The following is a 27,618-nucleotide window of genomic DNA, read 5'->3' as shown; positions in this document are numbered from 1 at the left end:
TCCATCGTGTCAGGCAGGATCCATCACGTCAGCCGGGATCCATCAGGACACCCAAGGTCCATCACATCAGCCGGGATCCCTCAGGACACCCAAGGCCCATCACGTCAGCCGGGATCCATCAGGACACCCAAGGCCCGTCATGTCAGCCGGGATCCATCAGGACACCCAAGGCCCATCACGTCAGCCGGGATCCATCCCAACCCAACAGAACAAGGTCTCCTGCTTTCAAGGTGGCCACAGTGGGGTGGAAAAGGACCCGGTGGCAGCCGGGCAGTGTCCACCCCCCTCCCCGGCCCCCCCCGTGGGACCCCGACTCTCGTGTCCAGGCCCCTCTCTCCCTCCGACACCCCTCGGGGGGCCACCTCTGGGGTGACAACCCCTTGCTGGGGACCCGCGGGGACCTTGTCCTGCTGCCGCGGCCCCTGCGGGGGGTGGCGGCGGAGCTGCAGGGGTGGCGGCGGCCACGGCGGGGCGGTGCAGCCCCAACAACGCCGCTGTCCCCGCTCCCGTCCCCTCCCCGGCCCCAGGGACCCCCCCGCAGCGCCCCCCCCACCCCGAACCTCCCCCCCCGGGCCCCGACCCATCCCCGAGGGGACCCCCTGCACCACCCGAAGCCCTTCCCCCGCCTTTGCGCCCCCCCCCGAATTCTCGCTGATGATATTATTGCACTTAAAAAAAAATAAAAAATATATAAAAAGTAACTAAATATTAAAATTGAACCAGATATGGGGTGTGGGGACGCCGAGGCAGAGCCCCCCCCCCGCCATCTTTCACACCCCCGAAGAGGAGGGCTGTTCTGAGGTTGCCATCCCGGGGCGGGGGGGGGGAGCGGGGAGGATGCTCTGCCGTGGGTCGCGCCCCAGCTCCCCCCAGCCGGGGGCCGCCCCTCAATTTGCAGCTGAATTTGGCTGATTTTCCCTCCGAACCCGGCCCTGCTGGGAGGGCAATGCCCCTTCTCCCAGGTAATGCCCCCCTGCTCCCCCCTTGACCCCCCCCTCCCGGCTTATATTTTGCATTCAGATGAGGTTGTTGTTTTTTTTTTTTAATGAGAATCTGAGTATATTTTTAGGCTTTTCACAGCAAACGTGCGAAAGCCATTAGGAGGAGTCACACGCGTGTGAGAAACAACTCATTTCCAGCCCACCCCGGCTGCTCCCAGCTCACCCGCAGCTACCGCCTTCCGGGCCCATCGGGGTGACCCAGCACCCAAATTCCGAGCAAAGTCACCCCAGGGTCACCTGGCAGCCGCGGGGGAAGCCACTGTCACGGCAGGGGACTGCCCTGACCTCTGGGCCCACCCTTATCCCTGGGGTTTTTGAAAGGGGAAACTGAGGCAGGGGGCTGTGGGGCTGGCTGGGCTCTTGGCCCAGGGCTGGGAGCGAGTCCTGGCTCTGCCCGGAGGATTTTCCCCTCCTGGGTTGTAAGCCCGGGGGTGGCCCTGACCCCAGCACCCATCCAGGGGTGACCGAGGCGGGGAGGCACAGGGAGCCGGGCAGGGTGGGGGTCCCACCCTGGAGGCAGATCCCAGGGCGCCCATCTGCCCCTGGTTCCTCTCCCCCGTCCACCCTGAGGTGACCCCGACTGCCCCAGGATCCCCCCCTTTTGCCCCTGTGTCCCCCCCCTCCCCAGCCTGTTGATCCCCCCCATACCCCTCTGAGTCCCCCCCATCTACTCCTGCCCCCCTCCCAACTGCCCCTGAGCCCCCCCATTGCCTCAGTGCCACCCCGTCTACCCTGGTGTCCCCCATCCTCCCCAGCTCCCCCCATCTACCCCTGGGTCCCCACAATCTGTCACAGGTCCCCCCGTATCTACCCTTTCCCCCCCCCATCTACTCCAGGGTCCCCAAAGGTGCCCCCAGGCCCTCCCATCTCTCTCCGCATCCCCCCAGTCTGCCCCAGTTCCCTCCTTTACCCACCCCAGTGCATCCCACCTTCCCCTGGGTCCCCCCAATCTGCCCGAGATCCCCCCCATATGTACCCCAGGGTCCCCCCCATCTGCACCAGGCTCCCCTCCATTTAACCCTGGGTCCTCCCAGTCTGTCCCAGGTGCCCCCCAGTCTGTCCCAGCCTCCTCCTTTACCTACCTCATGTCCCCCACCATCTAACACTGGACCCCCCCAGTCTGACCCAGGTCCCCTCCAGTTTGCTTCAGTCCCCTCCTTCACCTACCCCAGCCCCAGATCCCAGGTCCCCCCCAGTCTACCCCAGAGGCCCCCCCCGTCTCCACCAGGGTCCCTCCCATTTATCCCAGCTCCCCCCCAGTTTGCCCCAGTTCCTCCTTCCTTTACTTACCCCAGCTCCTCCCATCTACCCCTGGATCCCCCCAGTCTGCCCCAAGTCCCCCTTCATTTACCCCAGGTCCCCCCCAACCTACCCCAGGTCCCCCCCCATCTGCACCAGGCTCCCCCTAATTCACCCCAGGTCCCCCCAGTTTGCCCCAGTTCCCTTCTTTACTCACCCCAGGTCCCCCCCAGTCTACCCCAGAGACCCCTCCATCTCCACCAGGGTCCCTCCCATTTATCCCAGCTCTCCCCCAGTTTGCCCCAGTTCCTCCTTCCTTTACTTACCCCAGCTCCTCCCATCTACCTCTGGATCCCCCCAGTCTGCCCCAAGTCCCCCTTCATTTACCCCAGGTCCCCCCCCCATCTCCACTGGGGTCCCCTCCATTCACCCCAGGTCCCTCAGTTTGCCCCAGTGCCCTCCTTTACCCACCCCGGGTCCCCCCATCCACCCCAGGACCCCCCCAGTCTACCCCAGGTCCCCCCCATCTCCACCAGTGTCCCCTCCATTCACCCCGGGTCCCCCCAGTTTGCCCCAGTCCCCTCCTTTACCCACCCCGGGTCCCCCCATCCACCCCAGGACCCCCCCATCTACCCCAGGTCCCCCCCACCTCCACCAGGGTCCCTCCCATTCACCCCGAGTCCCCTCCCAGTTTGCCCCAATCCCCTCCTTTACCTACCCCAGGCCCCCCCCATTTACCCCAGTCCCCCCCCCCGCCATCCCGCTCCCCCCGGGGCGCTCCGGGCGGCGGGGCCGTGCGGGGCGGGGCGGTCTCAGGCGGGCGGGGGGTCCCGCGGCCAGGGCCGGGGGTCGGAGGGCGGGAGGGGGTGGGGGGGTGTCCGCGTGTGTGTGTGTGTAGGGGTGGGGGGGGGTGTCCGTGCTCCGGGGGGGGCCGGCCCGGCGCTTCCTGCGGGGGGGGGGGGGGGGCGCGGCGGGGAGGGCGGCGCGGCGGCGGCCCGCACCCACACCGCCTCCCGCGGGCGGCGGCAACAAAGGCCCTTCCCCGCCCCCGCCGCCGCCTCCCGCCGCCGCTGCAGCCGCCGCCGCCGCCGCCGCCAGCCGTCCTTGCGGCAGGAAGATGCCCGGGGAGGTGCCGCCGCCGGCGCCCCGGGGGCTGCGGAGCCTCCTCCTGCTGCTGCTGCTGCTGCTGGGCGCCCCCGCCGCGCTGGTGAGTGCGGGGAGGTGGGGGGGGGGACACGACAACTGGCACCGGGGGACCGGCATCGTGCGGGGACCGGCAACGGGTGGGGGGCACCGGCGTCGTGCGCGGGCTGGCCCCGGGCAGCGCGACCGGCGCGGGGTGTGGGGGGTGCGGGGGGAGCAGCACCGGGCTGAGGGGGGGCAGTGGGACCGCCATCGGTACCGGGCGGGGGAGGGTGGGGGGGGACTGGGGCCGGACCGAGGAGCTGGGGACCGGCATCGCGCGTGGATCAGCAAAGGGTGGGGGGCACCGGGGTGGGGGCGTGGGACGGGTATCGGTACCGTGCGTGGACCGGCAATGCGCGGGAGGGGGGTGGGGGGGCTGGGACCGGCATCGTGTGTGGATCAGCAACGGGTGGGGGGCACCGGGCTGGGGGCGTGGGACCGGCATCGGTGTCGTGCGTGGACCGGCACTGAGCGGGAGGGGGGGGACACACAGGGGCCGGACCGGGGGGGCTGGGACCGGCATCGTGCGTGGATCAGCAACGGGTGGGGGGCACCGGGCTGGGGGCGTGGGACCGGCATCGGTGTCGTGCGTGAATCGGCACCGGTCGGGGCTGGGGGGGAGGGACTGGGACCGGACCGAGGGGCTGGGACGGGCATCATGCGTGGGTGGGGGGCACCGGCACCGGGCGGGGGGGCGTGGGATCGGGATCGGCAACGGGCGGGGGAGGGGGGGGACACCGTCATCGGGCACAGACTGACCCCGGGCGCGGGGACCGGTACCGGGCTGGTTGGGGGGGGGGGGACGTGGGACCAGCCCCGGGCACGGATGGGTCGCCGCTCTCGGCATCGTGCGTGGACCGGCGGCGGGGGGGTGAAATCCCGGCGTGGAGCGGGGTCCCGGCACCTTGCTGGGGGGGGCTCTGGGACCCCCACCCTGCTGCCCCCCAGCACCCTGCCCCACGCCGGCCCCTCCCTGCCCGCACCCCCCCCCACACCCCCCCCCCATCAAATCCGCAGCTCCCCAGCGGGAAGGCCGGGCAGGAGCCGGTGCCCCCCCCCCCCACCGCCCCACACCCCGGGGGTCACCGCTCCCCTGCGCACCCCCCGGGGCAGGGCTGCGGTGGGGGCTCCCCCCGGGGGTGCAGGCAGGGCTGGGCGAGGGCGGCAGGAGCAGGCAGGCGGTGGGGGGGGAATGGGGGGGCCCTGCCGTGTGCGTGGGGAGGGGGATGCAGGCAGATGCCATTTGAAGGTCGTAGGGAAACACGCCTTAAAAATTACCCTGGGGGGGGAGGGGGGTGAGAGGGAGGAAAATCCCACTCCTGCTTTCCGGTGGCAGAAGAAACTTGGAGGGGGTTGCCCCCCGCCGCCCCCCACCTGCTCCCCCCACCCCCTGCTTGCCCCCGGGGATCTCTCTTGCCCCTCCAGCTCCTGGTGGGACGGGTGGGGGTGGGTGGCCGCCCCCCGGCCTGCGCAGCCATCGCCCCGCTCTGCCCCGCAGCTTTTCCCAGCCCCGCTCCGGGGAGAGGATTCCCGCGGGGCGGAAAGGGTCGGTGGTTTCTGGTGGCACTTCCAAAACTGCTTCTCCTCGTCTCCAGCGCGCTCCGGCTGGGAAAACCTCCACCGGAGCCACCCAGCCCTGCCTGCACCCTGCCTGCACCCTGCCTGCACCCTGCCCAGCGCTGGCTCTTGCGCGAGCTGCTTGCGGGAGCGTGTGGGGGACCCCGGGTGACTTCGCGGGGCGCCGGCCGTTGGGTGATGCTCTGCTGGAAGGATCCTCCTGCAACCAGGAGAGGCTTTTCCCACGCAACCGGTTGTGCTCCAGCGGGAGAAGCAGCCGCCTCGGGAGGAATGGGAGGAAGGCTGTCGCCTCCTCCTCCTCCTCTTCCTCCTCCTCCTCCTCCTCCTCCTCCTCCTCTCTTTCGTAGGGGAACGTCCCAGGGCCCGGCTGCTCACCAGTACGCAACCCCAAGCTTTTCCCCCTCCTCCTCCTCCTGGGGTTCTGGTTTGTGGGTGCCGTGCGCTGGCACCCCTGTTTCCGTGGGGCAGTGGGTGCGTGCGGGGTGTTTGCCGGCTGTTCCCGGCACCGGTTATTCCCCCTCCTGAAGAGGCAGATGCAACTTCGGTTTTTCCGAGGATGCTCCTGAGCCGCTATTGAGAAGACCATCAGGTGCGTGATTTACTCGTCCCGGCAGCGATAAATCCCGCGGCAACCGGCGATGCCGCGCGGCCGCTCGCACGGTGAATCAAAGGGCAGTTTATTAAGCCGAATATTGCGCTTTGCCATTGATCCGGGGAAGCCTGAGCTCCGCCGGCAGCGCCCCTCCATCGCTGGGTGCCCGCGGCAGCGAGAGGCGTGTGCGGCCGTGCCGGCATCTCCGTCACCCGGGGCGGGCGCGGGGTGGGTTGAATGGGTGCTTCTTCCCCATTTGGGGAATTCCAGTTGCCGGCTGGTGGATGGCGATGCAGGCGGTTGCTGGCATTTGCTGAGGATAATTAGGCAGGAAAGGTTATGGGCTTGTTAAATTCCAGATTGGGAGGTGATGGGATGCTCCTGGGGACCACGAGGCAGGTCCGGGGCTGGGGAAGGCAGCCCAAGGGAGGCAGGAGGCTGCTCTCCCCCCATGAGGGAGGGATGCTCCAGCAGCCATCGGGCATCCTCACCTGGAGGGGGGGGTCTCTCCTCTCCTCCCCTTCTCTTCACCGAGGCTTTTAAATCATTCCGTCTCATTGGACAAAGTCGCAGCTTCTCCCTGGGGTCACCAGGATGGGGAGCAGTGACTTGGAGCAGCTCGGGCGCGTGCCAGCCGGATGCCGTGCCAATGGGATGGGGGACGGATTTGGGGATGCCGGTTCCCCCGCTGCGGTTGTGTGGGCAACTGGGTAACGCCGCAAACCCTCTGCCGGATCCTGGTGCCTTCTGCGGGGCAGCACCCGGAGAATTAATTAATTAATATTTGCACAGCAGAGAACGGACAAATAACGCCGGCTGCCGTCGGCACCGAGCCCATGAGCTCCCCGGGACGGGCCCACACCCCCCCATCCCTGGCCCTGGCCCGGGGAGCGCGGAGGGACGGGGGCCGCTGGCCTCGGCACAGGGACGTGGCAGTGCTGGCGTGTTTGGGAAGTGTCGCGAGTCTCTCGGGACTCAGCGCTTCCCTTTCATCTGGTGGGGGCTGTGATCCCTCTTGGCCCCGGGTTTGGGGAAGCTGGGATCGCTCCCGTTAACCCGTTGTGTGCCCCTGTGGGAGCGCTGCCGGGGGTGGGGGGGTGTGTGGGGTGCTGCCTCTCCTGGCGAGACCCAGCCGGGCAGTGGGTTTTCCCGACTGTGTCATGGGCTTGTCAGGTGTGGCTTTGGCCAGGATTTCCCAGGGCTGTAAAGCTCAGGGGCTCACCCTGCCCGTCCCCCTCTGGAGCTGGCTGGGGACCACTCGGAGAGAGGACGAGGTCCGGACCCGTTTGGGAGATCAGGCAGCTCGGCGGGGGGGAGCCCCCCATCACCCTGCCCAGGGAGGGGTGAGCTCAATCCCTTATTAGACACCCGAGAATCCAAGAGCGGACTATTTTCTGCATGGCCGGAGAGCTGCTGGCTCCCCACCTCGCAGACCACACGCGGGCTGGGGTTATCGCTCCTTCCTCTTCCTCCTCCTCCTCCTCCTCCTCCTCCGTGGGAGACCTCTCTGGGGAGCCGGGATGTGGCAGCCGAGTGGCATCAGGGGACGGTTTGGGGACAGCGCGGGCAGGGGGAGAGGGCAGCACCCGGCAGCTTCATTAGGTACAGGCAAAGCACGGGCTGACGAGCTTAATCAGCGGGGGTGGCCTGTGCGCTGGGCTGCGACGAGATGCCAGGGGAGCGGGTGCCTGCAGCCCCCCCCGTGTGACCCCTCGGCTCTGGGGACCCCCCGTCCCTCTGTGTGCCGGGGAAGGATGCTTTGCCTCGGCCCCGGCTGGCTGGCCGAGCCGTGGGCTTAGGGATCAACTCGTCACCTTAATTACTGAGAGCGTCGATTAGCTGTAACCTTTCCGCAGGTCCCGGCCACTCACGTCCGTGTCCCCGCTGGAGCTTTGCCTGGGACGGCTCCGGGGCCGGCCTCGTCCTGCTCCTCGTTGTAGGGTCTTGGGGAGGTTGTTGTCATTTAGTCCTGGAGCGTGTTTCCGTGGAGCTCTCCCGCTGAGAGGGGACGCAAGATGACATCCCTTGCTCCTTGCAATCCCTGAAAATCCACCCTTGGCTCAGTCCGGAGGGGCGGTGGGAAGCAGGGGACCCCGAGATGCCCCACGACCCCACAGAGCTCCAGGGTGGAGCATCCATCTCCCCGTGCAGGTGGATTTGGGGGTTTCGGTGTCCCCCGCAGCTCTGGGTCCCACCGTCACCGACATGGGGGCTGGGGGGGGTTTGCAAGGGCTCCCTTCTCAGCACGGTGTTTGCCCGGTGCCGGCAGCTCCCCGGTGGCCAGCCTGGCATCGGGGCCACAGCGAGGTCTTTCCCTTCTGAGGCTTGTGGGTGCTCTGCGGGCTGCTGTGAAATCATGTGGCGTGTAAGGAGTTTGCTAGGACTCAGCCTGGCTCCCAGCGGGGGTGGATTTGAGCTCCGTGGTGTGAGCTGGGGTAGCCCGGTGGCTCCATCCATCCCTGTTTGTAGGGACATCCCAGCTCTCCCTGAGCCGTGCTCAGTCCCCGGCTCCTTCCTCTTACGAGCAGGAGGTGAAGCAACTTCATGGCGAAACTGAGTAAAAATAACAATAATGAAGGGTCCTAGAGCTCCTTGAGGGGCGCAGGCTCCTCTGGCCGCTGGCGCCTCCTGTCCCTGCCTGTGCGTGGTGTGGGTGAAGCGGGGGTTATGTCCCCAAGTGTCCCTAAGGCTCCTTTTCCCCTGGGACGAGTGGACGGAGACGCGCGGCAGCCCTGGGAGACGGCAGCCGGGCCGGGGGAATGCCCATCCCCGGCACGACGTGAGCCGGGTACCAAACCCCCGGGCCGGCCGAGGGGGCACCGAACCCTGGGCGACGGGAGCCTTTCCCTTCCTGAGCCTTTAAAGACTTGAAAATAGTTTTGAGTCGAGGCGTTAATTCTTTACCCACGTCTCTTCCCACCGAGCGTTCCCCACGCCCGGAGCAGGGCAGGGAGGCCGGGTCTGATCACATCCTTGCAGCCTGCCTGGCTCTGGGGGTGGGTTTTTTTTTTGGCTTTTATTCTGCTCCTCGATGAACGAAGCCGCTGGTCGGCGTCTCTGCAAACCCAGCCTCGGCGCTCCAGAGACGGGGAGCAGTTATTTGGGGAGAAACCCCCTTTGGCAGGTGGTCTGGCAGCCCCTGGGAGCAGCGGGCAGGTACTTTCACCGGAGCTGTGGTCCCCCGCATCCCTCCGCATCCCTCCGCATCCCTCCGCATCCCTCCGCATCCTCCCCACTCCGGTCCAACACCTGCACAAGGCTCAGGACTCCGGGTAGCTGCCGGAGAAGGATTTATCCTGCAAAACGGGTGATGCCACCAAGTCTCTTCTGGGCACAAAGCGGGACGTGCTTCTGTTTTTCCCCCCGGGGGTGTCGGCCTGGCCCCAGCAGAAGATGCTCGTCCCTCCCCGGCCGTGTCCCTGGAGACGGTGCCGCAACACGTGTGCGGAGGAAGGAGCGGCGGCTGCTGGAGAGGTTTTCCCAGCTTTTCCGTCCTCGCTTGGTTCCTTCGATGCGGTGCATTATAGGGGAGGAAAAAAATTCGCTGTGGGGAGTGTCCGGCGGTCCCTCGCCCACCCCCGCCCCAACCCCGGGCCGCGGCTTTCGCAAACCGCAGGCAGTGCCCGGCTCCAGGGAGCGCGGAGGTGGGAGGAAGGGCGGCGGGGCGAAACAGAGGGCTTTTTGTGGCCATGCATACATCTTTCCCAGTTAATTAATTTGACATTTACGCCGAGCTTCTCGTGCAAAGCTCCCGAGCGTTTCGGTGACCTTCGCGAGCAGCGAGAGGGGCAAAACCCCCATCCCCCCCCCGCCCAAAACAGTGTGTCCGGCCCCGCGGGGCAGGATGAGAGCTGCTGGGACTCAAGGCAGGGCGAAGGATGTGGCCGGATCCGGGCAGAGGGCAGCTCCCGGGGCTGCCAAACTGAGCCTGGTCGCAGCATTCAGCCCCCGGCAAATTGTGGTTTTTGGGATCTTGCTGTGGCCGGGAAGGAACGAGATGGAACCCGGCGTCGTGCGGGTGGCGCAGGGATGCTCCTTGTTTTCTGTTGTGAAGGCGAAAGCGTTTTTAGAGCTGGTCCTTTCAGGACTTCTTGTTAAAAATGATTCCAAAAGTTAATTCTGGTCCTGGTTAAACCTGTGTTGAACCCAGCTGCGGCGGCGCTTGCGATGCCTTGAGCAGATGGAGGGGACGGCATCGCTCTGGGGGGGAGCGGCGATGGGTACCCCTGCGCTCCCCACCCTGGGAGCCATTCCCGTGGAAAACCTTACATCCCCCTTTTTCCACCTCGGCATCCCAGAATAGGCAATTTCAGTTCTCTCCGGTCCGGATCGGGATGTTTGCTCTGCCCCGGCCGTGCGATGTGCCCCCGCCGAGACGGAGGCCGCGTGTGTTTACATCTCTGCGGCCACGATGCAAAGCATCTCCCTCCCTCGGAACGGCTTGGCCGCCGCTCAAACTATTTATTTCCAGATAAAAATAACAGCGGCAACCTCAGGGCTGCTGCTTCTTTCCCGGCCGATGGAGAAACAAGGATTATTTTAGCAAAAGGGGAGGCGGGGTGGGGGTGAAAACTTCAATGTCGGGGTGCCCGGGCCTGTCTCCCCACCGCTGCATCCCCAATTTGGGATCCGAATCGGGGCCCATCGGGGCGGAGGAGGCCGGAGCTGGGGAGAAGCATCGCCTTCAGGCAGCGCGGAGCACAACTTTGTTGGCAAAACAGTTTGTTTGCCAAAAAATGCTGTTTTCCGGAGGAGGAGGAGGGGAATGAAGCTATTTCACGGGCTGCGTTGGTCGGGCTGAATAATTGCGGAGACGGGCGGGCGGTGGAGCTCGGCTGGGTTTGGAAGCGACGCTCGCGTTAGCCAATGTCAAAAATACACCAGAGGGCTGTGTTTTGGGGAAAGGGAGTGGGAGTTTTTTGGTCCAAAACGGGCATTTAAAAAAAAAAAAAAAAGAAGTCTTATTTATTTCTTACTTTTTTTGCAAAGAAAGCTAGAACTGAAGAGAAAGCCCCTGTGTTTCTCTCCTACCCCGGAGCAGTTTGTCCTGCAGAGGCAGCGAGTGGTGCTGGCACAGAGCACACAAAGAGCTTCATTTACCCCAAACTAGGTGTCCGTCCACCATTTCCACCTCATTTAAGGCAAATTTGGGTCCATCGGGCTCCTAACAACTTTTCTCGGTGCTGCCTGTCCTGGGGACGTCTGTTGTGTCCCGAGATGCTGCTGGGAAACGTCACCATTGCACCCCGTAAAGATTAATCAGAATCAGGAATAATGCATTTTTTTTTTCCCCCCCATTTTAGGGTTTCTTGGCAAGTAGCATCATCCAGCCTTTAATTTTCCTTCTCTCTCGTGCACGGGCCGCTCGTGCCTTTGCTCCGTGCGAGGGGAGGGTGTCGTGGGAATCCCCTGCCACCGAGACCCGGGTATTTAAGAGCTGGAGCTGAGTGTCACCGGAGATGGCACTTACGGGGAGCGTGAGGAGGAGGCAGGGACCGGCCCTTAAACCACTCCGGGGGCCCTGGCTCCGGCCCAGTGGAAAAACCCGGAGCTGCCAGGTATTTGTTGATGAAACGGGACGGTTTTACGCGGCTCTGGCGATGCTTTACCCCGCGCTCGGAGGCTGCCGCCGTGCGAGGTTCCCTTTTTTGGAGGCGCCAGGAGAGGCGGCCGCCACGGCCCTGTGATTTGGGGGGCTCTGGTCCTCGGCCATTGTCACCCCTCCCTCTTCTCACCTCCTCCTCTTCCTCCTCCGGGGACTAAATAATGCTGAATATAATAAATCAGCTTTGCAGGGTGCTCCCCTCTGCCTGAGGCCTGACCCGCTCGGTGCACGTGCTCGGGTGCCAGGGGGCTGGGACCTGGGGCACCCACTCCTCATGCTCCCGTGGCACTGATGAGCGCTAATTAAGCCCTAATTAGCCACCAGTGGTTGCATGCACGGCTCACGTCCCATGCAGTGATGCCGCGGCCTCTGTCAGAGGACGGCAAACCTGGGTGGGATCCTGGGCTTAATTAGCCTGGCGTTAATTAGGGAGCGTGATGACATGTAATAGCCGATGGGGAAACCGGGGTGTTAAATGGGGACCTGGGCATCAAGTAGGGGACTTGTGGCATCAAGTGCAGGGAGCTGGGATGAAGCGGGGTCCTGTGCTGGGCTCGGGGGCCGTGGGGCATCGTGGTCCCACCGGGCTCCCGGGGACCCGCGAGCGCCGGAGCCGTCGGAGCTGCAGCCGGCTGGGATGCTCGGGTGAGCGGAGCCGCCTGCGACGTGGCACCCAGCGGCACCCAGCCTCCGTCAGCGGTTGCTTTTGTTTTCTTCTGGCGCGGAAAGGAGCTGTTTCTCCCCATTTATCGGGAAATAATTGGTTTTGGGTGCGACTGGCTCGTTAGCTGCCTGGCGAGCTGCAATTAGGCTGTGGGAGAGGGATGTAAGGAGGGTGGGCGAGCTGGCCTGGCTCCTCGGGGTGTGTGGGGGGGTGTCCCGTGTGCCATCGGGGTGTCCCCTGCGGTGTCGGGGTGTCGGGGCTGTGGGGGCTTGCATGGCTGGGCAGGAGCCCCCGGGTTTTTAAGGTGTTTAATTATGAGCCACATCCCTGGGTGCTGTAATTGGGGTGATGCAGCTGGTTCTCCCTCTTTACCCTCTGGCTTTTAATTTGGATTAATTAGTGCCTGTTCCTCTGACTCAAGGCGCCTCTCCCGCCTCCAGGCTGTGGCGTTTAAAGCCCTGCAGTGTGGGTCACGCCAACCCCAAATGTCCCTACGTAAGATGTCCTTAGAGCCACGGCGGGTGATCCCCAGGGATGGACGCGGAGGTGGAGAGATGGCTCTCCGTGCCGGGGGATCACTGCAGCCCTGCTCCCTCTGGGATGCCTGGTCCTGGCTGCGGAGCATCCCGAATCCCTTTATTTTCCACGGTGAGAGCTCTTTGAACACCCCACCAAAGGCTGGAAGAGGAGGAGGGTGGGAGGGAAGGCTCTTGCTGCCGTGGAGGAAGAGAGAGGGAGTCCGTTGACCGTGGCGCGGGGATCGGATGGGCACGGCTGGGTTTGCAGGGGTCACCTGGTACCCACGGGCCGGTCCCTGGCGTGTCGTCCCTCACGAGGACATACAGGGATGCGCGTCCCTATGGATGTTTTTCCACCAGTGGCGTCCCGCAGCAGCACCCACCGTGTTCGGAGCAGCTGTGGCTCCTGCCTTGGGCTGAGCTCAGCCGGACCCATTCTGCTGACTTTTGAGTAAAAGCGGGGAGGATGCGCCACGGGGCTCTGCACCCTCGGGACAAGATGTCCCCCTCTGCCGGCGTGAAATCCTCCGGATGCCCCGGACACCCCCACTAGACGCACGCTCATGCAGCGGGAGATGTGCGTGCAAAGGATGCCGTTTACCAAAGTTAAGGCTCGCTTTGCGGCCAGCCGACCTCTATTTGCGGCCGTAGCGTCCCAGGCGAGACCCAGAAATAGTCTGCGAGGGGCACGGCCTTTGGGTCTTTTTGGTTGATGTGCAGAGAAGTGGTGGTAGTCGCCGGGGTGGCGGAGGGGGGGGCAGGGGGGAAGCCTGGCCAGGCTCTGCGTGAAGCGATCCAGCTTCAAACGCGCCCCGGCCCCAGAGGAAATTGGAATTACAGCGGCTGTAAAGGCACGGCCGCAGGGGCTGAAGGAAGCGATAGCTCTGTGTCCTGCCTCCCTCCTGCCAGAGGAGTGATTTTTTTTTTTTTTTTTATTTTTTTTTTGGGGGTGGGGGGAGCTAAACAGTGACCTTTTGGGGCTAAACAGTGACCTTTTGGGTCTAAACGCCTGGGGCTGTCTCCTTGGGATGCTTCCAGCCAGCCCTTGGGCACCCAAGTTTTGCGCCGAGTTAAAAGCACCAGCAAAGGGACCGGGGAAGATGAACCCCGTGGGCTCCTCTGGATAGACTCCAACACAGTATTTGGTAAAAAAAAGTTTATTTCTGGGTTGTTTTGTTAGTTTTTTTTTTGTTTGGTTTGGTTTGTTTTTTTTTTGTTTGTTTGTTTGTTTTTTTTTTCCCAAGGAGTTTTTTGGCTGCTGCTCCCACCATCCCGGTGCGAGGCTGAGGATGTGGCTGGGGCCATCCCGGCTGCGAAAGCACCCGGCGGTTTGGGAGAGGGTCCCGGGCACCCACACGTGGGGGGTTTTTTTTCCTTCCGACCCAGTTCCAAACTCCCCATTTCGCTGCAAAGGCCGGGTCTGCAGCGGGGGTAATTCCCCCGGGGCCGTGCATCCCGGTGCCGCAATTCCTGGATAAAAAGCATTCCTGAATCCGTGCTGGCCAGCTTGGTGTCACTGGGGATGCCGGGGCAGGGAAGGGAGCGGTTGCTTCCCATGGGGCAGGATCGGGGTGCAAAACCCCCACGTTCCCGACCTGCCCCTCGTCCCGGCAGGACTTTTGCATCCCCCGGCTGAGGAAGTGGCTGCTGCCCGCGGGCAGCCGGGCGTCCCCCTCCCCATCCCGCTCCCCCTTGACTTTCCTTCCTTCCAGCCGGAGCGTTTCGCCTGACGGACTGTATTAAAGTCGGGCCGTGAGCAGGACGAGCTGCCAGCAATTAGGCTGGGGGAGCCCCCACCAAGTGTTGGGGGGGGGAGAGGAGCAGGGCTGGACGCCGAGGTGTGGGGAGAAGGGCCCGTTTCTTCTCTCCGGCTCCACTTGGGATGCTCGGGGAAGTGAGGGGCCACGTGGGGTGGATTCCCCATCCCCTGGGAAACGCTCTGGGTGAAATGGGTTGGGCGCCCGCTTTTTTGGATAAGAGCCACGGACGGGCGGCTGGGCTGTTCCTGAGCCTCTCAGCTCTTCAGCTCACCCTCTTCGCTCCGGATTTGGCCAAAAAACTCCACATCTCTCCCCCAAAAGCCCCTGACCCCCAGCGGGTGAGCACCCCACACCTTCTCTCCCGCGGCGCTCCAGAAAATGGGATTTTGGGGGCTGTGGCTGCCAAGCGGGATGCTCGCCCCAGCGCCCGCTTCCCTGCTCAGGCAGGGGCCGCATCCTGCCTCTCCTGCTGCAATTCCAGCTGCTCCCAGCCAGCGCCGTCGGAGTTTGCCTCCGGCTATAAATATCTCGCAGAGCAGCAAAGCCCCCAAAGGCTTCGGGCACTATATATAGTTTTTTCTGCAGCAGAAAGGCATCTTGCACGGAGGCTGGGCGGTGGGATCTCCTTCTAGGAATGGAGGGAAGGATGCGATGGTGGGGGGGGTGGATGATGAGTTTCCATGTGGATACGGGGCTGGATCCTCTCCCCGTGGCCGGTGTCCTGGTCCCTTGCCCCCTGGCAGCACCCAGCTGCTCCGCTCCGGGTCTCGCTTACGCCGAGCAGCAGCAAAAGTTGCTGTCTGAGCGAAGAGGGAAGGGACATAAAACATTTATAGCCCTCGCAAATCGTCAAGGAAATGTCTGTCTCGGTTAAAATAGCAAGAGCAATTAGAGGGGAAAAAAAAAAACTGAACCCAAAAAACCAACCCAACAACACGGTTTGTGGTGGTTTTCTTTTTTTCCGAGTGCTTCCCATCCTCGGGCGGGGATGCAGGCTCCCCCATCTCGGTGGCTCAGGAGGTTGGGACAAGGTCTAACCCCCCGCTCCCGTCACCGGCAGCGCCAAACCCCCGATCTTGTGGCTCTTCCCGAGCACGTTAAAAACTCAATCCTGACTTAAAAGGAAAAAGGGCACCAAGAAGTTAAGTGGGTTCCTTTCTCTTGGTGCCGGAGTGGGATCGGCGCCTCCCACGTGGCTCCGGACGCCGTTAATTAGGGAAGTCCCAAGCTCGAACTTCCCCAGTGCCTTCGCCAGCTGCACTGGGATTTATCGGGTGCAAAATGAGTCCTTCCCCTCCCTGGGCTCCGGTGGGGGCGAGGATGGGGCGGGGGATGAGGGAAAACAGGCGCTCCCGGAGAAACAGGCCAAATCCTGCGGATAAGGGGAATTTTGATGTTGCTTGCTTTGACCCAGTGTCTTCCAGGGAAAAAAATCCCCAGTCCTCCGGCAGGCAGCAGGGCTCGAGAGTCAGGCTCCTTTGCTCAAGCCTTGCACTTTCCTACCTAAAAATCAGTGGGTTTAGTGGATTTTCATCATTTTTTTTTCTTTCCCTGTGCAAAGGTGTTAACCTGGCTGGGGATTATGGCTGCTTCCCTGGGGGAAGGAGATGGAGGTTCAGGGTTCACCGGGGTTGTGGTCCGGGACTGGACGCAGGTTGGGGGGGGGGTGTCTCTCTGCTGCAGCACCCAGCGTGGTGGCATTTGGCATTACCAAGGGGTTTGGGGAGCTCGGAGGGTTTGCATGCCCCGGACGGGTGGCTCCGGGACCAAACCCCTGGCATGGCAGGGTTTGAATCTGGTTTTGTATGAGAAAGAGGAAAGAAAATCCCAGGAGGGGAAATCCGGGGAGGAAGAGCAAGTCTGGGTGAAAGGGGCAGAAGGGCATTGGGCAGGCACTGCCCGGGGGCGGCAGCGGGTCCTGCCCACGGCGGGAGGGGGGACGCCGGGGAAGCCACGTTTTCCTGGAGCTGGCGGGCCCGCCGAAGTGCAGCAAAGTGTTTCCTGGGGAAAAAAAAAAATAAAGAAAAGAAAAAAGAATCTGTTATGAAGATAAGCTGTCCTGTTTTGACTTGAAAACGGAGGTCGCTTGGTGTTTCAGGCTGATAAATGTCTTCACTTCTTTATGTTCGCTTTCGCAATGACGTGCCTTCCCGATGCGATCACACCAGTAGCGAAACCTGCATGAAGATCTTCCCCTTTTGAGAAATCAGAATTTTGGGTCCGTTGCCTTCACCCGCTGGGCTGTGGGAGTTTCTCGGGGGTCCCGTTTTCCAGCTTTGCCTGCTGATTTCAGAGCTGGAAATACTTTTCCAAGCACAAGGCGAATCCCTCGACTCGTGGAGCCGAGGCTTTGAGGAAAACGCGGTGCGTGGTGGGAGATGGTCACTGCGTGGAGAGGTTCTTCCTTGCTCTACAGAGGCCAGAAACATCTCCCCAGGGGAGCAAGATGAGCGTGGGGTGAAACAAGCCCTGTGGCTTCTCGTGCCGGTGGCTGCTCGGGAGCTGTGGGCATCCCAGGGCCCTGGCAGCGTGCTGACCTGGGATTCGGTTCGTCCTAATTTAATTTTCCTCCTGGTCTGATGGCTTTTGGGTTGTGGGTGAGCAGAGCTGCAGGGCTCGGGATGGTGAGGCTGGGGCCAGGATGTAGTTGGCTGGTATTTGCCTGGGGATGCTGGTGCCTGTCCCTGTGCAGGGATGCGGGTACCCGTCCCTATGTGCGGATGTGGGTACCTGTCTCTGTGTGTGGATGCTGGTACCCATCCCTGTGCAGGGATGCAGGTACCCATCCCCGTGTGCGGACGCAGGTACCCATCTCTATGTGTGGATGCTGGTACCCATCTCCGTGTGCAGATGCAGGTGCCCATCCCTGTGTGTGGATGCAGGTACCCATCCCTGTGTGTGGATGCTGGTACCCATTCGCGTGTGCAGGTGCTGGTACCCATCCCCGTGTGCGGATGCAGGTACCCATCTCCATGTGCAGATGCGGGTACCCATCCCTGTGTGCAGTTGCTGGTACCTGTCTCCATGTGCGGATGCGGGTACCCATCCCTGTGTGTGGACGCTGGTACCCGTCTCCATGTGCGGATGCAGGTACCCATCCCCGTGTGTGGATGCGGGTACCCATCCCTGTGCAGGGATGCAGGTACCCATCCCTGTGTGTGGATGCAGGTACCCATCCCCATGTGCAGATGCGGGTACCCATCTCCATCTGCAGGGATGCGGGTACCCATCCCCGTGCAGGGATGCTGGTACCCATCCCCGTGTGCGGACGCAGGTACCCATCTCTATGTGTGGATGCTGGTACCCATCCCTGTGCAGGGATGCAGGTACCCATCCCTGTGTGTGGATGCTGGTACCGTCTCCATGTGCAGGGATGCTGGTACCCATCTCCGTGTGCAGATGCAGGTGCCCATCTCTATGTGTGGATGCAGGTACCCATCCCTGTGTGTGGATGCTGGTACCCATTCCCGTGTGCAGGTGCTGGTACCTGTCTCCATGTGCAGATGCAGTTACCCATCCCCGTGTGCGGATGCAGGTACCCATCTCCATGTGCAGATGCGGGTACCCATCCCTGTGTGTGGATGCAGGTACCTGTCTCTATGTGCGGATGCAGGTACCCATCCCCATGTGCGGATGCAGGTACCCATCTCCATGTGTGGATGCGGGTACCCATCCCTGTGTGTGGATGCAGGTACCCCTCCCCGTGTGCAGGTACTGGTACCCCTCCCTGTGTGCGGATGCTGGTACCCATCCCCGTGTGCGGATGTGGGTACCCGTCTCCATGTGGGGATGCTGATGTGTTTGACAGTGCCCCATGCAGGGATGCCAGGATTCATCCCTGTGCGGAGATTCCGGTACATTTGACAGTCCTGCCATGTAGATGCAGGAACCCGTCCCCCCGCCCAGAGATGCTGGTTCGTTTGTCAGTGCGCTGACCACCCACCTTCAGAAGAAAGAGGTTTCTCTTTTTTCTTCCCCTCTCAACCCTTCCTGGCCCTGATGCCAGGGGAAAGCCGGGCAGAACATTTCTCTCTTTCCTTTTGTCTCTTCCCCGTGTGCTTTCAGCCATTGGGCACTAGAGCAACCTATTGTGGATGGAAAAAAGAGGCCTCAGATGAAGGCTGCAGCGAAACACTCTCCTCGTGCGTTGGTTGTTGGTTCCTCACCTGCTTCCAGTGACTGTATCTGAGAGCTGGCTGAGGTGGGTTTTATTTTCCCTCTACGATAATAAGTTTTTCTTCACCAGCAGGGACTGGAAGCCCTGAATAGTAGCTCTGAAGAAATAACACGAAACGTGTCAGGCGAGGGTATTGCCACAAGAAGGCTAAAGCTGCTTTGAATCTTTGCTGGTGTAGAAAGATGGAGCAGAAAGAAACCTCCTTCCTGCCTGGGTATTTGCTGGGAGCTGCTCAGGCTGAGGGAGACAACAGGGTGTGAAATAAATATCGGCATTTCTCCCCTCGGGGACTTCCCGGTGCCATCCCCAATTCAGATCCGCAGGTGAACGCTACTGAAACGCCTGCGAGCTGGAAGATGCTCAGCAGCGGTGGATTATGGTTTTTATTTTTTTTTTTCCTTAATGGAAAAAGCCGTGTTTGTACGGAAACCAATTGGTTTCTGCGGTCCTTGAGGGAAGGAGCATCCCAGAGGCACTGGTAAAAGCTTATTGCTTTATGCTCAGTGTTGCAAAAAGGCTTACAAAATTAAAAATAGCATGTAGAGGGTGTGGGGGGGGTCTTTATACTGTGTGCCCCACCTTGCAGGAGCCTTTTGCTTGCAGACTCCGGAACGGCAGCGAGGATCGGGAGACGGAGATGTGCAGGAGCTGAGCCCCCACAGCTCGTGACACGTGTGGGAACCGGGTCCTGAGCTTGCTCAGAGCCCCAGAACAAGTCACAGTGAGCGTGTGATTAAACCTGACGGATGCTCTGAGCCCACCAGTCCCTTCCCGTAGGTATCGACGCCGGCGACAGGGGCGTGAGCCGCCGTCACATCCCCCGGGAGACGCTGTTTTGGGTGCAAAAACCCGGGGCTGCGTCAAGAGAGGGACTCCCAACCCATTTCTGCTCATCATGGGAGGAGGGTGGGCTGCTCCGGTTGGGGGGGTGTCGAGCTGAGCCCGCCGCGACCCCCCAACGCACCCACGTCCCATCGGGGCGGCAGGAAAGTAGGTCGTGGCCACGCTGGCATGGCGGGCTCCGTCCTACATATGTAAATCGGGTCTATTTCTGGGCACTCGCATGACTGCGGGCTCAGGCGGCTCTGAGCGATACCTCGCTCTCCGTCCCCTCCGCGGGGCTCGTCCTGGCACCGCCGGGGCCCTGCGGGGGTGTGGGGGGTTCCAATCCTGTTTCCACCTCTGGGGGGCACAGCGGATGCTGGTGGGCGTGCAGTTTTGGGGGCGAAGCTTCGGGATTGCCACCCCGTCCAACCGGGCCGGGAAAGTGAGGTGAAACCTCTCCCTGCTCCCGGGATGGTGCTGAGTTCCCTCCTCCATCCCTGCCCGCCCCGGGCTTTGCTGGCAGATCCCACCCTCGCTCCCTGCTTCCCAATGGTTTTGGGTGTGGTTTTTTTTTTTTTTTTTTTAATTTTTTAAGGGCAGGAAAAAAAAGCCCTTTAAAGCCGCGTTTGCGGAGCATGAAGCTTGTCTGGGGCAGACGGGGGGGCATCTCATTTATTTTTCCATCCCCATCCCTGGAAAAGGGCCGGGTCCCCCCGCAGCAATTCCCCTTTTCCCTGGCGTGGGATGACTCCGGTTGATCCCCTTCGGGCTGGAGTCCCTCTGAAAACTGCGGCACGTTTGGGTTTGGCAAGCGCAGCATCTTAATCAACATCCATTACGATTTCCATGACAACTCCGGGGAAGGTGGGCAGCAGCTCCTTCCCCTCGAATCCGCGCAAGCTTGCAAACGCCCCGTCCCACTGCTTGGGCCAGCAAAGCACCACCCTCGATTAATTATTCCTAATGAAGCGCCATAAGGAAAAGGGCCGCCTGGGAAAAGGGCTCCTTCATTTTTTTTTTTCACCGTCGGGTTGGGGGAGCTGCCGTTGGGGAGGTGGGGGGGTCGGTATTAACCTGCAGCCGCGTGCGAGAGGCTCTGATATATTCCTGATAAATCATTATTAGGAGGTTCGTTAGCTGTGGCTCAGCATGAGAACGGAGCGGGAGGGGCAACAGGGCTCCGGTAACTGAACCCGAACAGTTTTAGGAGCAGATAGTTATCACGGCGTCAGGACGGCGATAGCTTTACTCCATCCCATGTCACTTAAACGCGGCACGAACGAAGCGTCCCCACGACCCCCCCTGGTTTTTAATGCATTTTGCTGCCATTTTCATAATTGCGGTGCAACCGGGACCTGGATGCTTCCTGCATCCCCAAAAATGCTGCTGAGAGCCCTCCCGTGGCCGGGGGTGATGCCCTTGGCGGGGGGGCTCCCTGCATCCGAGGAGGGGGCAGCTTGTGGGGGGAGCCGGTGGGGATTTCCTGAGCGTTTCAGGCCGGAGCATCGGGACCGGCTTCACAAAGCGCTTTCCCCTGTGGTGGGTTTTGCACAAAACACCCGAAAAACTGTTAAAACATAGGAGACCGCGTGGCTGTGCGGGCTCAGCTGCCGGGGCAGGATGTGGCCCCTCCGCCCGCTCCGTGTTGCTGACCCGGCGTCCTTGGAAACCGCGGAGAAAATCCCCTTTAATGGTGACAGTTGCGTCGGTGTTTGAACTCGTGGCTGGGAAAGGGCTCAGGTCTGGCTCCTCGAGGGGGGAAAAACCCACCCAGCGCCTCTGCGGAGGCACGAGCGGGGCTGGCTGCCACCACGAGCCCTCGGTCAGGGGACGGGGAAACTGAGGCAGCGGCCGGCAGGGAGAGGAGCCGGCAGCCAAGGGGCTGGCTGGGAGAAGGAGGGTGGTTTGTAGGGCCGGAGGATCTTCCCTCTAAGAGCAAGGGGGCTGAGATCTCCCCCCATAGCCGCCTTCTCCTCCCCACAGCCTCAGCGGCTCAGTGTTCCCCTCACCACCTTAATGACCACAATTAAGCCAGCGCCAGAAAATGAAGTGGCGTTTAAAAAAACCAAAATAAAATTAAAAAAGCCCACAATTGCTCTTTGTGGTCGTTAAGAGGCTTTTTACTCCCGGTGGCTGCCTCTCCTGCGGTCGCGGCGGAGCATCCCCTGGCATGGTGACAGGGCCCCGGCTCGCCGGAGCCACCCAACGCTCCCCAGGGGGCTGTTTTGGGGGGGGTCCAGATTTCTCCTTAGTCCCCTGGGGGGGGTGGGGAAGAATTATGGTGCATCCAACCTGTGCCGATATCACCCACAGTGGGACAACTCGCCCCACCAAGGTGTTCCCCATGGAGGGAGGTGACACGGTGGTGGCCTTGTGCCTGTGGAAGGAGGTGACACGATGGTGACCTCGGAGCAGGGGGATTTCTGCCTCCTGAGTCACCCTGGCTGCTCCGGCTGGGCAGGGCATCACGCGCCCCAAAAGCAGAAGAGCTCAGCTTGTGATGCCCAAGCTGTGTCCCCATGTCCCCGAATAACCGTGCTGAGCTCATCCATCCCGTCCCTGCCGGTCCGGGGCAGGGCTGAGCTCTCGCCGCTCCCCATCGGAAACCTCATGGAAAAGCGATTGGAGGTGTGGCGTGGCCGGTTCCCGTGTCCCAGCTCCCTCGGCGGGTGGTTTCCCTCGGCACGCAGGCGTGTCCAGCTGAAACCTTTCCTTCCACAAACAGCCGTGAGATCATTTTCTTCTGCCCACAACACAATTGAGCATTGTCCTCCCTACGCCACTGCAAATCACGGAGGGGATGTGAGCTCAAATACAGCCATCGGTGGCCTGATGCCTGTTGGTTCCTCTTCCTAGCGTCGATGGAGCCGGGATGTGGCTCTCCCAGTATCCCAAAGCCTTTCCCCCGCTGCAGGGGAGGGTTTTGCCCTGGTAGAGGAGGGGACCGGCCGGGTCATGGGGGACCGAACCTACGCTGCCGGTTCCATCTCAGTGCCGGGACCGGCCCAGCCTGGTTACGCGGGTGGGAGGGTCGGGGCTGCGCTTGGCTGGCTTTTCAAAAGAGGTGATTGCTCTTTTCCGTGCGTTTGCATTGTTTAGCACAGGGCTGTTATCGGAGCAGGCGGGGAGCAGCAGCCTGGCAGCGCTGGCGCTTGGCTGGAGGGAGCGTTTCGACGGGCCCGACTGAACTGAGGTTTTGGGTCAGAGGTTTGGGGGACAAAAAAAAAAATAACATCCTCCTTTTTTTTTTTTTTTTTGTGGGGCTATGGAGAGCCAGGCCAAAGAGGGGCCTGGAGTTGGCTTGGGAAGAGGAAGAGGAGGGTGTAAAGAGGCTCCCAGGAGCCTGTAAACCCAAATGCTGCTCACAGGGTGCACACAGAGGGTCCTGCAACTGCGGCGTGAAGCCCATGGGCAGCATCTTTATGCGGTGCTGGTGGGAGCAGAGACTCCTTCTGCTCCAACCGATGGGTTTCACACTGCAAGAGGGGAGATTTAGATGAGATCTTGGGAAGAAATTCTTGGCTGTGAGGGCGGTGAGCCCCTGGCCCAGGTTGCCCAGAGAAGCTGTGGCTGCCCCATCCCTGGAGGGGTTCAAGGCCAGGCTGGACGGGGCTTGGAGCAACGTGGGCTGGTGGGAGGTGTCCCTGCCCAGGGCAGGGGGTGGCAGTGGGTGGGCTTTAAGGTCCCTTCCAACCCGAACCATTCTGTGATTCTGTATTTACGTGCTGCCGAGGATTCGGCGTTAGGGAGAGCATCTCACTCTTCCCCTCGCCCACCCGCCTCCGCGCAGCACCCACCCCTCAGCCCGCCCGTCGTGTAACGCCCTTCTCCTCCTCCCCGCACTACCAGCAATGGTGGGATGCGCATCCCGGGACACAAAGACACCCCACAACCCCCGTTATCCCCAGCCGGGAGAGCTGTGCCGGCGTCACCCATGGAGCCAGCACAGATGGGGATGTGCCACCAGCCCATCTTTGGAGCCCATCTGCCCGGTGTCCCGGTGCTGGCCACACTTTGCCAAGTCCCCGTGAGTCACCCACGGCTCATCCCTGCGCAGGGTATTTTTACATCCTTCGCTTCGGGCTCCTGCGTTGCACATCTCCCTCCACAGCTTGCCTTTTTTTTTCCCCCCCTTAATTAATGGAAACCATCCAGGTGTGTAATAATAGCGCCGGGTGACCTGTATTTTGCACGCTCTGCATTGTAATTAGGAGCTGGAGCACAGAGACTGCGTTTCCCGGCACGGCAAACCTTTCCCGGCCGTAATTAGGGAGAGAAAACCGAGGGATTTTTTTTTTTTTTTTGTAATCCATGGTTGAAATTATGGCAGGCGGGAACCAAGCCTGGATCCGGCCCCGCCGCCTCCCACCCCTTTGCAGCAGCTCCCGTCCCCGCTGTGCCATCCCAAGGCACGGATGTGGTGGGATATATCGTGGTTGGTAGGTTTTAAGGCTGGAAAGGACCGCGCGATCTTTGTGTCGGAGGGTTTTATACAGCTCCTCCAGGGGCTGCTTTTCCTGCTTTTCCTTCAAAGGTGCGTGGCCGGAGCCTGCCGTGGCCTCGGCTCCCCGCGGATGGAGAAGGCGCCCACCAGCAATGTGCAACCAGCGCCGAAAACGCGCCTGGGGCAGCAACGTGGGGGTGTTAAACCCCGTTTTGCTGGGAACCTTCCCATCATCGCACAGGGAGGGGATTAACCCCCCCGAGAGCATCGCAGAGCTGCCGGCAGCCCCCACCCCGTGGCCTGCCCCCCTCCAAAGTGCTCGGGTTTTGGTACTGTCCCTCGGTTTGGGACCTTTCCTACCCGCTGCGGCTTTTCCACTCCACTCCGTCTGCCCGCAGGTCCCAGACCCCTCCTGGCCCGCGCTGGGCAGGATTAGGCTCCCTTGACCCACCTGCTCCCGCAGCAGCAGACCCCGGCTCAGCACCCTGCAAGCCCTGAGCTGCCCCCCGCAGCCCCCACACTGGGGACAGCCTCCTGTGGCTCCATCCTGGGGACGCCCCGGTGAGGGGGACACCCAGGCGGGGACAATTACCCTTGGTACCTCCCCGTGCCTCCCCCTGGGCTGCGGAGGGAATGGCTGTGCCTGGCTTGGGGGAAACACCTTGTTTCGAGACCGCTGGGGGTGGCAGGGGTGGATGCCACCTTCGGGGACCGAGTTTGGGGCCTGGCACTTACGTGCTTACGGAAATAGAGAGGGAAAACACTCCACGGGCATCTCCCACCTGCGTTTAGGGAAGGTTTGGACCAGACCCGCCTGCTGTACTTGGAGATAAGATGGAGAACGAGGGAACTTCTCTCCCTGCGCTCAACAGGGAGCCCCGGGGAGGATGCTCTTGGCTGGGAACCGCTCTCGGGTGGCACCTTGAATCCTGCCTTGCTCCGGCTCGCTGCCACCACTGTGTTTAAGCAGTGGCTTTAATTCCCTTTAATCCCGGCAGGCAGGCTCCCGCTGCAAGCCTGGCTGCTTCACCTGGCGGCTGGCGAGCTGGCGGCACACCGGAGGGTCACCGCGGGCGGCCCCAGCGCCGGCGGCAGCACCAGCAATCGGCTTAAGGGAGATAAAACCGCAGGGACAGGAGGGACGAAGGGAGGTGGTGGGGCTTGGGGGGGGGGGGGGAGGTGGGAAATGAGCCGTTGGGGGTCTTGCAATTAGAGCTTGGAGCCTCCTGGGTGACAGTGGTGTCACCCAAGGGTGACGTGGGGTAGGTCACCCTGGGAGGGGGCTGGATGGCAGCCTTTGCCTGCTCAGGACGTGCCTGGCTCAGGGCTGGGGTCAGATGATGGATGCCAGCACCGAAGAGCATATTTTTGGGGGGTGAGGGGGCCAGTCCTGTACATGTGCATGGGGGATCGTGGCATTTTTGACCTCTGTGGGTAACACCTGGCCTTGAGATCCCTTCCCTCCCTCACTCCTGGTACCCAGGGGCTTTTTCCTGGAGAGTTTTAGAGCAATTGCCCCCAGCTCATACGGACAGGGAGCATCACCCAAGATCGGGTGCGAGAGTGGTGGGGGATGCTCGCTGCCCGCTGCAGCCGAGAAATCCCCCGCCTCCCATTGCACCATCTCACACCCACGTGCTGCATCGGCCTTCTCCGGTGGGGACCCCCCCAAATCGCATGCCTGTGTAGGGGGACGAGTGGTACCAAGTGCCCAGCCTGAGCAGCGGTCTAGGGGGTAACCCAGGTGGCCGGGTCCCCCTGCCCAAGGCAGGCAGGGACAGGCAGGGGCAGGCAGGGAGAGGCAGGGACTACTGTGGTCATGGGGAATGAGTGAGAGATGTCCCACAGCTAGAAAAATTCGGGCCAGGCAGTGGAAACCCACGTTGGTCGGGATGTGGGGGGATCAAGGGGCTGCAGGGAGGCTGTGTGAACCCATTGCTGGAGATGCTAAAGGCTGGGTTAGCTCAGCGCATGGGGAACCAGCGCCACGGGGCTGATCCTGACCCGGGGCAGGAGAGACGCAGCCCGGTTGTGGGGGTCCCTCCCAGCCCTATTGCTCCGATTCAGGGCAGCCAGCGCTGATATCCAAGAAACATCCCTCAGCAGTGGGTCACCCATGCTATTTCTCCTGCTCCTGACTCCGCAGCAGCCCGGCGTCGTGCTGTTCCGCTGCCACGAGCCCCAGGGATGGCTTTGGGCAGGGAGCGGGGTTCGGTGGAGCCCGGCTGGGCAAGCACGGCCTCATCCCCTGCCAAGGGCAAAAATTAGGATTTCTATGCAGCATGTGCGGGGAGCATCCTGCGGAGCATCCCTGCAGCAGCGTGAACCCAGGGAGGGAGCTACAAAAGGAAACCCCAGGTTAATCCTCGGTGCTCGGCCGAGCTGCACGCTCAGCCCGGTCCTGGTGGGGTTTCGGGGCCAGGGAGAGCAGAGGCGTCACCGCTTCGCCAGCATTCCCACTCCCAGATCGGGATGTGGCCGCAAATCCACATTTTTAGAGGAGCCTGGAGCGTGTAAACCACTTTATTTCAGGTGGTTGGGGATGAGCGTAGAGGGCACCCCCTTCTCTGCTCCGGTGACGTGCAAATTTATAACCTGATTTTTATTCTGGATGATGTGAGCGTGCCTTCCCCCTCCCTGGGCTTGACCCCCCCCATCTGAAACCTTGTCCCTGGGGATGCCACGTGTAGCAGCGAGTCCCAGAGGTTAATGATACGAGATGCTAAAAATAGCGCTTTTTATCTACAGACGCGTGTCCTTGTGCATTTTGGGAAGCGGGCAGGAGGAAAGGCGGAAGTGGAGCCGGGATCGGCGCGAGCTCCGGGCTGCTGGGGGCAACATAGGGGTTGGGGTGCCCTTTGGGGTGCTCAGGGGTGCTGATGCTGTAGGGAAGAGCAAGGGAGATTCCCGCTCGTCTCCGAGGGCTTTCGTGGTGAAGTCGATGGGAGAACTGACTTGCGGCCATGCTGGGGATTTGCTCCGTGACTCAGTTTCCCCATGGGTGAAAAGGGGGCGGGAGGTGCCTTGCTGAGCCGCTCGGAGCCTGGTTATGGATTCCTGGGGAAAAAGTGCCCCTTTGGTCAGAGGAGGATTGCTCACCCGTCGCAGTGTTGCGGTGGATGTCGCTCGCTTCTGCCGCCGCACGCGCACCTCCCTGCCCTAACGGTAGCGTTTAGGTAAATCCTTCATTTTACTGCATCATTAAAAAAAAAAAAAAAAATCCGTCAAAGGCCAAGGCACGAGGTTGCGTGCTGCCCTCCCCCCACGGCACAGGCAATCTGCCGGGATGTGGGCAGCCAGCGAGGGCTGCGGGTAATCCCCTCCGCTGTCGCAGCCCTAATCCTCGCCCTGGCCCTCGCTGAACTGGCCGTGGGGCAGAGGAAGCGAGCCGGGGGGCGAGCTTGGGTTTGCTTTCAAGTGAGCGATCGCCAGGGTTGGGTTAGAGGGCTGCCCAGCCGGGGCCAAAATCTGCTGGGGGGGGGGCAAGGAGCTGTGCAAGCCCGGCTGCTGGGGTTGGGTTGTGGGGGGATTTTTCCAGCAAGGTGCGTGTCCCCGCCGTCTCCATGCACAAGGGAAGGCGGGAAGAGACACCAGCCACTGATGTCCCCAGCGGGAGGGAGATATCCTGGGTTTGGAGGATGTAGGAGCCCAATTTGCAGGAGCATCACCGTTTCAGCCTGGAATTCGGGGACCGAGGGAGAGTCTGTGGGACCGCGGTCCCCTGTCCATCACCCGCGCTGCATCCCAGTGTTTGGGTCCCCCAGCCCCAGTCTGAGCATCCGAACGTGCTCCCCAGCACCGACCTGCTTCCCTGGGTCTCCCACTCTCCCCACCAGCAGAAAAATGGCCAAGGACACCCGGACACAGGCAGGGAGCTGCCTTCACCTGGGGCTGGGCTCCGGCCATGGTTTCCCAGCTCCCTTGCACCCAAGCCTTGCTGCGCCCTTTGCACGCGAACCATCTGCCGTGGCTTTTTCCAGCATCATTTCTGGCGCTGGGTGGGCACCCAGGATTTGTGCCGAGCCCCGTG

General features: G+C 62.0%; 1 protein-coding gene across 1 annotated transcript in view; it reads left to right on the top strand.

The window, feature by feature from the left end:
- The first annotated feature begins 3,254 nt into the window (after nt 1–3,254).
- The window catches only part of SDC3 (syndecan 3), a 49,153-nt gene continuing 24,789 nt past the window's right edge, over nt 3,255–27,618 (top strand). Inside the window, exon 1 of the mRNA XM_063355851.1 lies at nt 3,255–3,447. Within this exon, the coding sequence (XP_063211921.1) occupies nt 3,358–3,447 (90 nt within the window). The 5' untranslated portion in view covers nt 3,255–3,357. The remainder of the gene's footprint in view (nt 3,448–27,618) is intronic.

This window comes from Chroicocephalus ridibundus, chromosome 19 (genome assembly GCF_963924245.1).
Source record: "Chroicocephalus ridibundus chromosome 19, bChrRid1.1, whole genome shotgun sequence".
Classification (NCBI taxonomy): domain Eukaryota; kingdom Metazoa; phylum Chordata; class Aves; order Charadriiformes; family Laridae; genus Chroicocephalus; species Chroicocephalus ridibundus.
This window is presented reverse-complemented; position numbering and strand designations above follow the sequence as displayed.